We start from the raw sequence: 10,903 nt of genomic DNA, 5'->3' as shown, positions 1-10,903 counted from the left end.
GCTCTAGTGGCTCTAGCTTGGCCACTTGAAGCATCACTTAGCAATTTGGCTGCAACCTTTGCTTGAGCAGCTGTGACTTCATCCACTTCTTGCTCTTTCTCTTGAGAATCCACAATCTTTGGTGGTCTCTTCCTTGGAGCTCTTGGCTTAGGAGGAGGCTTAGAAGCTAAGACCTTCCATTTCCTTGTTGGTGCCTTTTCAATAGCTGGATTCTTACTATGTGGAGCATTTGGAGCTGTGACTTCATCAATATTCTAAGTGACACCTTGTTGATAGGACTTATTTGTGACAAGACAAGGGACAAATACTTATGACAGGAAGTACTTCAAATGTGGCCAACTAGGACACTTGAAGGCAGCCTGGCTACAACTGATAGGAGGAGGCCGTAGTAGAGGTCTGGACTGGTGTGGCAGAGGTTGTGGTCGCTGTTTCAAGGACGTAGTGGTGGTCATGGTAGAGTTATGTGACCAGTAGGAAGGGCACCCACATCTGTTGTTGGTAAGGAATCATCTAGGACTGCGAGGATCAAGATGATCGCCGATGAGTTAGAGAAATGACGTCAATTCAAGAGTTTGGGTCTTGGTGATGGGCAGTCCATTGCCCCGCATCAATTTTGATTTGATTAATGACTCTTTGAAGCGGCGTGTGAGAAATTTGATTTTGATTTCTTCTTACTTTGACTTGTTGACCATGAAGACTTGCTTGGAATTTCGTTGTCCGGATTGATTCATTGGTCCCGTGGGGGCTTGCTTGGACCATCATTGACCTCCTTGACTCATGTTGACCAGCATTGACCTTTGTTGACCTCATAGAGGGTGGGACCTCGAGTAGGGTCGAAGTCATTACTACACCATCCGATATTTCTATTCAAAATCTAGTCTACTAGCATAGATTTTATCTGCCTGATTAGTCCGACAAATTTATTGAAGTAGGAGTGAATGATTTACATGATCATGAGAGGCCTTGTATAGTTTAGAAGGGTCCTTGACAAATGACCAGGACGTTGAGGAGAGGAGGTGGGAGAGTAAATATAGGTAATTTTGTGCCCTTTGGTCCCATAGGTCTCTGGTTGGGTTTCGAAATGTGTTGTTAGCTTGTAGTCCACTAAGGGGAGATCCCTACACTATTTTGGTTGTTTGAGTTTTAGCTTTTTATGAGCTTTTCTTACTTTGACTTGTTGACCATGCGAATTTGCTTGGACTTTCGTTGACCAGGATGGATTGTTTGGTCTCACGGAAGCTTGGACTATTGTTAGCCTCCTTGACTCGTGTTGACCGATTCATGTGGCATCATACGTAGGATATGAAGAGGGACCTTAAGTAGGGTTGAAGCCATTACTACAACATCCAACATTTTGCTATCTCTTCTCTACTTCTCTAATCTCTAACACTAAACAAAAATGTAAGGTTTCATTTTTTATTTTCTTTTCACCGTCCCTTCGTCCAACCTCCCACCGTTTACCGGGTATTCCGGTTTCCCGTCCCTTCCTATCTTTAAGCAACCTAATCTTTGGTAAGTAAATAAATAGCAATAAATTATTGTCTATGGACAAATAAATATCGATCAATACTTATCTTTGGTGACCCAACGAAGCAGATCAATCACTGCTCATACCTATTTTTCCAGTTTAATAAGAAATGACAGAAAATTATGCTTTATATAACCAAAACATTATTTTATTTTGTGTATTTGTTTTGCATGAAGATTTGCCTTGGATGGTCGTCTTATTGTGCTAAAAAATATTTGAACCCCGTGGCAATGCACGGACACGTACGTAGTCTATTAAAAACCGCAGTGTACAAGCATATATTTGTTCACATTTTCTAATTCCTAATTTGCTATTGATAAGGATCTGGGGACTAGGTGAGTCCTTCACGTTTTCAAGCTGCAGCGAAGAAGTGCATACGCTGTCCCTCTCTCAAGTGGTCGCACATTCTACTTATATAGGAGTATATTTCTTCTTCAAAAAGTCGGTTCACATCATGCGCCTGCTTGCTTGCTTGACTAGCTAGGCACCTCAACAGGCACTGCCCGGATGCAGCTTTCGCCATCTCCGTACCTCTCCTTTCCCCTTCCGTGCCATGGATGCACCCAAACCACGGAGCTGTGTCCGCCTGCTAATTCATGGTGCTAACCGCCATCGCCGGTGCCGAGTGGGCAGTTCCTTCGCACATCCTATTCTTCATTTTTTAGCCGAGAAGTCCGTCCGCGTCATCGTGAGTTGATCACGTTCCTCTGCCATCCTTCCATCATCTGCAAAAGCTGCATCATGAAGAAACAGTAGCGTGCCCTTTCCTCTTATCATCGTCCGCTAATCCATCACGCTAGCCTCCACCGCCGGTGCTTGGCCACGGCGGAGATCACGGCATTTTAGCAAGTTTAGGCGGGCATTATCAAGTCAAAAAATGGGAAACTGTGCACGCCACGCAAACCCCACTACGGATACGGAGGCGCTGCGCCTGCGCGCCTGCCCGCGCGAGCCAACTGCCAGGCGATCGACCATCACACTTCACTCCCTGCACTGCACGCCGCCGCGGCTATAAAATGCGGCCCCGGCCCCGGCCCCCGCCGGAGCGATCACACTTCACTCTCTGCCTTCTCTTGCTCTCTACTAGGCTCTAGCACACGCACATGATGAACTCGAGGGTGGCGATGGCTGCATGGTGGGTTTGTGGACTCCTCCCTCTCCTGGCGGTGGGGTACTCGGAGCCCCTGATCCGGCTGCCGACGGAGAACGGGCATGCCCCTGCCCCTGCGCCTGGCCCTGCCGCGTCGGCGGCGGAGGAAGGGGTGACCAAGTGGGCCGTGCTCGTTGCCGGCTCCTCCGGCTACGAGAACTACAGGCACCAGGTGAGAGTCCTCAATGCAGCTCGTATATCATTCATTCACCGTATGAAAATTATGGCAGCGTGTGTCAAAATTCTGTGAGTGCTTGCTCAATGATACTCGTGTTGTTGACGCACGTACGACGTACAGGCCGATGTGTGCCACGCGTACCAGATCCTGAAGAAGGGAGGACTCAAGGATGAGAACATTGTGGTGTTCATGTACGATGACATCGCCGACAGCCCTGACAACCCAAGGCGTGGAACCATCATCAACCATCCTAAAGGCAAAGATGTTTACCATGGCGTTCCCAAGGTATAATTAGTTCCCTTTAATTCAAACAAGAGTGTCGTTTGATGTAAAGAATGAATGGCGTTGTACTCCTAAATTCCCACCAATGACTGATCTGATCAACTTTTTTACAGGACTACACCGGTGACCAGGTCACTGCCAAGAACTTGTATGCGGTTCTCCTGGGGAACAAAACCGCGGTTACCGGAGGGAGTAGGAAGGTGATAAACAGCAAACCAGAGGATCACATCTTCATCTTCTACTCGGATCATGGGTCTCCTGGTTCACTTGGTACATGCATGCATAATCCCACATAATTAAACGACATTGTAGTTCAGCTGATATGTTTTGCACTATAAACTTAGCTAACTTTATCAAGCTTGTAGGTATGCCCAACGGGCCAGATGTTTATGCTGACGACTTCATCAAAGTGTTACGGCAAAAGCATGCTTCCAAAGGCTATTCGAAAATGGCATGCATCATTTCTTTTCTTTTTCCCTTAAATAAAGATTATTGTGTTTTAATCTGAAACGGCATGTATGCTTTGAGTCCCATCTATAATGAGAATTACTACAATTTTGGCAGGTCATATATGTTGAAGCGTGTGAAAGTGGCAGCATCTTTGAGGGTTTGATGCCACAAGATCATAATATTTATGTTACAACGGCATCAAATGCGGTAGAAAGTAGCTGGGCAGCATACTGCCCTGAGGATGGAACGCCACCTCCTCCTGAATATTTTACCTGTTTAGGTGACCTATACAGTGTGTCTTGGATGGAAGACAGGTAATAATCATCAGCTAGCTGTAATATATCTAGTACAAGTTTGTACTAGCAGTTACCCACAACCATGACGCTTGCTTGCTATTCTGAACCATTCGATCCTGCTTAATTTGCAGTGATACTCACAATCTAAAGAACGAGACCATCAAGCAGCAGTACGAGGTGGTTAAAGCGAGAACGGCACCCCGAAACGAGTCCATTAAAGGTTCTCATGTCATGGAGTATGGCGACAAGACTTTCAAGGATGACATGCTTTTTCTCTACCAAGGTTTCGATCCTGCAAAGTCAAGCATCAGAAACAGGCCGCTGCCTATGCCCAGCCTCAAGGGTGCAATCAAGCAAAGAGATGCCGATATTCTCTTCATGTGGAAGAAGGTAACAATAATCCCACTTAGTATTTCTTGTCTAGTTCATTTTGTCTGTTACAGTACTAAGTTTCATGTGTTTTGTTTTGACTAGTTTGTCTGCTGATGTATCTTCTGGCTTTCAGTATGAGAAGTTGAATGGGGGATCAGAAGAGAAGCAGAGGGCTCTCAGGGAGGTCAAAGAAACCGTGCTGCACAGGAAGCATCTCGACACCAGTATCGATTTCATCGGGAAGCTTGTCTTTGGATTCGACAAGGGGCCATCGGTGCTCGAGGCTGCTAGAGGCTCTGGCCAGCCACTGGTCGACGATTGGGATTGTCTGAAGACGATGGTGAGTGCAACAATTCCTTACTCTGCAACACCCTCCACTCTTTCTGTTTCCGGTTGGAACTTACTCTGCTATATTTGATCTCAATTGTCAGGTGCGAGTGTTCGAGTCCCAGTGCGGATCGCTCACTCAGTACGGCATGAAGCACACGAGGGCGTTCGCAAACATGTGCAACAATGGCGTCTCCGAGGCCGAGATGAAGGAGGCGAGCATCAGCGCTTGCGACGGCTACGACATGGGGAAGTGGAGCCCGCTGGTTCGAGGCTACAGCGCCTGATCCGCTTGCAGTGCAGCACTACTACATGGCAGCAGCAGCCAGAGCTCCGGAGGTTCCTAGAGCTCGTACGGTGTACATAGACACATCGGTATACATACAAGAAAGAAGAAACCGCCCAGCAATGGCGCCCCTGGGGTGTTGGGTTAATCAGTAGTGTATATGGTCGTGCCTTTGTAAATCGAATTTGACTGCAATCAATTGAAAGGCAATGATTACTATTATTATAACAAAAGTGTGTGAATGTCTTTGCATGACAGTGCCATGTTTTTCCTTTTCTTTTGAGAAGGTGCCATCTGATTTGGTAATAATGAACAGGTGAGCCATGATTAGTGGACCAAAACAGATGACCCATTGTAGTGAGGTAGTGATCCTCCTACAGCCAGCCCTACCAAGATCACTTACATAAGCTATTGCTGACAAGATGAGATTAAGATCTTTGTGAAGCTCCCTTGATGCTAGTGTTTATCTGTCTTTCGCAAGTCTGTTCGGTATCGGGCCCGCATGCCAGTATGCGAGAACTGAAGTTTCTTTCAGGAGGCAACATAGCTAAATTAATTAACCTGCATTGATACACCAGTTTTCATAGAGTTAGTGTGTTCAGACTCATAGTATAATATAGAAGGGCTCATAGGTAGGAAAATACACAGGAGCTCCTGGGTGCTCCACGCCCCTATACAAATATTAAATATAAAAAATACAAAAAAAAGCAAAAAAAATCTGAAATTTGTTGATATCAAACCCGGGTTCTCAATCTACTCCTGTGTGAAATTTCATGAAAAAAATGCAAGAAAACGTATTCGTGGTGAAGGAAATATTTTCCGAAAAAATGTGCCCAAACAGTTTTTTTCTATACATAGAATTTTTTTTGTCTTTTTGCCATGAATACATTTCCTGCTATTTTTTCATGAAATTCCACACGGGAGTAGATCGGGAACCCAAGTTTGATATCCCAACATCTCAGATTTTTTTTTTTCAAATTTCTCGGTATTTTTTTGAATTTAATGTTCGTATAGGGGCGTGGAGCACCCGGATGCTACAAATCTGCTTCCCTCATAGGTACACCTATATTATGAAATGTATATAAAAACACATTTCAAAATGTTTAAAAATTCCAAACAACAATTTCGCATGTACATCTGGACATTCTATTTTTGCACACAGAAATTCGCAAAGAAAGAACATTTTTTGTGGCATATATAGAAAAGATAAAAAAATGTCTACTGAATAGTTATAATGAAGCATCAAAAATTGTCTCTTTTACTCAAGCCACAAAAAAAATCCCTTTTTCACCGAAACTGTGTGCACGGACATATAATGTCTGGATGTACACGTGGGATTTTTTTCTCGATTTTTTAAATTTTCTAAAATGTATATTTAGACAATGAGTGCACCTACACCTATGAGCCAAAGTGAATCTCTCGGCGTTGAGATGCTCTCCGAACTGAAAACAAGAGAAAGTTTTCGAGGAGGCCTTACATGATTTCTTGAGGAAGGAGATGAAGACCACGATGAGGGCCAGCCCTGCCAAGATGCCTATGATTATGGCCAGAGTCCGCCCCACGTCATCTTCCGAATAATCTTATCACCAAAAGAAAAACCAGACAATTGGATTAGAATACTACTACTGTACTACTCACTCCGTTCAGAATTACTTGTCGCGAAAATGAATGTATCTAGAATTAAAATACATCTATGATAATGTGGTGGCTATCAGAAAGTTCTCTGAACCTTTAGATCAACAAGTAAAGTTCGAATCTATGATAATGTGATGGCTGTCGCCTTTGGTGTTTCATTGGACAAGACCAGAGAACATATCATCATGACTTGTTGCTGTCACGCCAGAGTTCAGATAGCCTTAATGGCACTGTTTGTCTCGCCTGATTGAGTTCAGTGTATGATGCTGCGGTCCCCTGGAAAGGCCGCCGGGATGATTAGCATATATTAGGGATACGACTAAATGGTGTCCGTGGAGCTTAGCGGCTGATATGGCTGACTAAATGGTGTCTCAAATGATGATGGCGAGCTTTGGTGCTCTCTGCAATCGAGTGACTGGTCTCCTGTCCCTTTCTCTGGTGCTAACCGGGAGACACACACAGGGACCTACTTGATCTACTAGCAGCTACTCCCTCCGTTCCAAATTACTTATCGCAGAAATGGATGTATTTAGAAGTAAAATACATCTAGATACATCCATACTTGCGACTTGCGACAAGTAATTCGGAATGGAGGGAGTAGTAATTAAGTACTGTATGTGCTCCTAGTGTGCGGTGATTGTGGTAGACAAGTGGACACACTCTGATAAGGCCATCCACTGTGCAAGCCCATGATAAAGTGAAAAATGCTTTCAGAGGACATATTCCGACCGATCTCACTTGTAAACTTTGGTAAGTTTACCCATTGCCCATCGGAATCAATTCCAACAGTGCAATTTGCTCAGCCAATTGGCAGCTGATACTGTACTAGTGTTATCTAACGGTGACACCAGGGCATCACGAGGTAGTTTTTCAGAGAGCGAATTCTGGCAATATTTCATTCGTTGGTTCAAAGTTCAGACGAACAGAGGAGGTGCATGGTAAGCAACGTACCTTGCGACGGGCGGAAGTAGTAGCCGCTGGCCCAGTACCGGACGTAGCACTGCGCCAGGTGCACGTCGGCGGCGAGCGCCGTGCCGCAGGCGCCCGTGAGCTGCCCGACGGCCTGCGCCAGGCACGCCGTGCAGTCGGCGGCGGCCAGGTCGCCGAGGCACTGCGAGACCCCCTGCACGCTGCCGGAGCTGCCCACCCTGTACCCGTCGGGCGCGGCCTGCAGCGCGCCCAGCACGGCGTCCCGGTCCCGGAGGAACCCGGCGTCGGCGCTGGTGCTGGCGCTGCACTTGCGGTACACCATGGCCGTGTCCGGGCGGCCCACGAAGTTGGCGCCGTCGTAGCGCACGTAGCACCCCTCCAGCTGCAGCGACGCCGCGTAGGCGCCCGGGCACACCTGGTTGAGCTGCGCCAGCGCGTCCCGCACGCACGCCGCGCACTCGGCGTTGCCCAGGTCGCCGCGGCACTGGTAGAGCCCGTACGCGGCGGCGCCGTCGCCCGTGCCGTTGGCGAAGCTGCTGTACGCGGCGTTGGGCGCCGCGCTGGTGATGGAGGCGAGCAGCGACTTGAGGTTGCCCTCGTAGGGGGTCCCCGGCTGGTACTTGGACGGCGAGCACCCCGCGTAGATGAACGTGCCCGTGTCCGCCCCCGTGAACGCGGCTCCGAGAACGATCCCGAGCAGGACGATGGCGCCGGCGGCGACGCGCCCACGGCGGAGTTGGTTGCGAGGGTGCATGGCCGACGATGGCGAGACGAACTTGCACATGCGCGTGCGCGTGTTTGTGGTGGTTTCGATGGCTGTGGTGACCGGGGGAGTGGCCAGTGTCCTGGGAGTGAAGAGAAGGTGATGGGGAGGAAGCAGAATAAATGCGGGCTTTTTGGTTATGCTTTGCGAGGATTCGTGGTGTGCGAGGCCGTCTCGAGATTTATACACACGTCGACTCAGAGATAGACGAGACGACGGTGCGTGCCTCCTCCTTGACTCCTGGTCTGATCTCCTGGATACAACTACTCTGTTTCTTCAAATTATTAGACAGGACCGATGACGGGGAACGCTCGGCCTTGGTTCTGCTTTACTACCAGCTGGCGATAAGATAGCAGCATGGCATGGCCATGGTGCGAACATATTTCTTGTACGTACAATTGGACGATGGATAGCGCTGGTGCCGTTTGGACGAGTGCACCGTCGTAATGCCATCGTCAATCAATCAGTGTAAGGCGACTGCAACATGGCGACTGGCGCGACGCTCCCCGGTGCATCTACACCGGCGGCACAGGACGACGGGGTCGGGGAGTTTGCGCGGTTTTCTTTCCTGTTGGCGAGCAACTGTCGTTTCGGAATCTCAGATCATCCCCGGCCGACCCACACGACACGAGCGCCTGCGCCACTTTTCCTTGTCCATGATTGATGGTGCCGGTACAAGTAGTATGGTGGTTACGCGGTTCCGGCGGATGCTTGAGCGGCGAGCCGGAAACTGGTGCCGTGCCTACGGCAGCAGGGCCCTCGATCCATCCATTGTCGCGGCCGGAGGGAGCCACGCCACCGGGGAAGGCTGGATTCCTCGAGAGAAAGGGCCGGAGCGTCGAGGAGGATGCAGACGCTTTTAGTATTTTCGTTTTCATATTCGTGTTTTGTTTCCTTTTGAAACATTTCACGAACTTGTTGAAAACAAATGAGTGAACGCTTTTAATACGCCATGGCATTTACTTAACATTGCGCAAGGAAACTTTTAGTTTTTAATGAACATTTTTTTAAATGGTATGAAGTGTTTTTTAATGGCAGAAAACATTTCTTTTGGAGTTGAGCAGGCAAACTTTACATTTCCTAGGCATTTTTCTAAAAATATCAGGAACATCTCGAACGTGTGAACATTTTTAAATGGCATGAGTATTATTTTTTTGAATGGGATGAACTTCTTTTTATAAAATCGCATGAACACATTTTTAGAAGTCATACACATTAAAAAATGATATGAACATATATTTATACATGTGTATCTTTTGAAATGGAGGGAGTAGATAACATGTGGAAAAAAAAACTGTGCTAATGAGGAGGGCGTGTGAGCACCTGCCTGGACATGCTACATGAACCGACCCTAACACAAGTTCGTTTGAGTTGAGATGAGCGTCTGTGTCACAAGTCACAACAGCGAGACATAGACCCGCTCGCTATCACTTGGTTGTAGTTATGGTGCATTTGCTTCATAGGCTCTCTCCGTGGTGCAGGGATAGCTATCTTTCTAGTAGTTGTCACTTAATTGGTTTCAGAAAAAGAGGGATGGAGAAGAATACGGAGGTGGTTTAGCAAAGCTGGCAAAATGTGACGGATGAAGCCAACTACCCTCAACTCGCTCACTTTGGGAAATTCTCATCTCCACTGAAACTGGTCAAAGCCCCTCCCCCTTTTTCTAGCTCTAATGCCATCATTGACATGCTTCCCTATTGATTACTCGTGATCTGGCCTCCTTTAGTCCTCCCATCCCGATTTTTCTCCTGAGTCGGCACCCTCCGTTAGGAATAATGCATGGCTAGACTAAGGTACACCCACGGTAACCCATTTCCCGGTGAGCTCCACTTGTTACCGCTGACGCATCCCCATCGTCTGACATCATATGTGCGCGACGCATCCTCTCCCTTTGGTCAAATCAGATATAGTCCAGCCGTAGCTTACTCCCACTCAAGACATCGTGAGTGGTTGCTCAAAAAGGAGACGAGAGAATACTAAGGTTTTGGTAGCGGATTGGGGAACCAGAAATCAGATGGACTAGGAAAAAAAGAGAAAGGCAAGAGCGTTTTGTAGAGGTTCTTCCATTAAGGAGGGGCAAAAACGTTCCAGAAATGTCTTGGAGACAATCAAAGCCTTTTACTGGATAGAAACGACGGGGAAGAGTAGTTCTATTGACACACTTGACAGAACAGGGGCTAAACTAGGTAGGTCAAAAAATCAAGGACAAACTTGAGTAGTCAACACTAACTAGGGGCACATGTAAATACCCCCACTTTAGAAGAAAAAAAGATGTTCACATGAACATTTCTTTATTAAAATACATGCAAATTGGTTGGAAGTGCCCGGGTATTTAATTTTTTTAGGCCTGCAACGTTTTTTATTACATATTTTACTCTTTCTGGTATTTAAATGGATTACATGTAAATGAGTAAGATGATTGTTTTTTCAAGTATACTTGCGGTTGCCCACAACACGTTGCTCCACTCCCAACGAATGGCATATAGACATGCCCATGAAGAATAGACCATATATTGCATGTGATGAGCGGTACATAGGCTGGCCCGTCTAGAAGTCCTATGTTGTGGTTTTCATAGACGTTTTGGGTATATTCGGTTGGATTTTTGCTATCTAGTATGTTTATTTTTCTTTAGGTCATACCGGGTTTTCGTCTTGCCTTTATATTTGTTTTAATTTTTTTAAAAATTTTGTGATAATTTGATTGTA

At 46.8% G+C, this 10,903-nt stretch overlaps 2 protein-coding genes across 2 annotated transcripts; one reads left to right on the top strand and one right to left on the bottom strand.

Annotated features, from left to right (window-relative positions):
• Positions 1-2,565: 2,565 nt before the first annotated feature.
• LOC119355897 (vacuolar-processing enzyme beta-isozyme 1-like) lies at positions 2,566-5,102 on the top strand. The gene is made up of 8 exons (XM_037622779.1): positions 2,566-2,850; positions 2,977-3,141; positions 3,252-3,408; positions 3,504-3,589; positions 3,703-3,902; positions 4,016-4,274; positions 4,390-4,596; positions 4,688-5,102. The coding sequence occupies exons 1-8, from the start codon at positions 2,632-2,634 to the stop codon at positions 4,868-4,870; spliced, it is 1,476 nt and encodes a 491-aa protein (XP_037478676.1). The 5' UTR covers positions 2,566-2,631; the 3' UTR covers positions 4,871-5,102.
• On the bottom strand, positions 5,071-8,744 carry LOC119355898 (plasmodesmata-located protein 8-like). Its single transcript, XM_037622780.1, has 3 exons — positions 7,456-8,744; positions 6,347-6,448; positions 5,071-5,430 (listed from the first exon to the last, which is right to left on the bottom strand). Exons 1-3 carry the CDS (start codon positions 8,216-8,218, stop codon positions 5,426-5,428), a joined length of 870 nt encoding a protein of 289 aa, XP_037478677.1. The 5' UTR covers positions 8,219-8,744; the 3' UTR covers positions 5,071-5,425.
• Positions 8,745-10,903: the final 2,159 nt, after the last annotated feature.

The sequence above is a fragment of the Triticum dicoccoides genome, chromosome 2A (genome assembly GCF_002162155.2).
Source record: "Triticum dicoccoides isolate Atlit2015 ecotype Zavitan chromosome 2A, WEW_v2.0, whole genome shotgun sequence".
Lineage (NCBI taxonomy): Eukaryota > Viridiplantae > Streptophyta > Magnoliopsida > Poales > Poaceae > Triticum > Triticum dicoccoides.
Note: the sequence above shows the minus strand (reverse complement) of the source record. Positions and strands in the feature narration are given on the sequence as shown.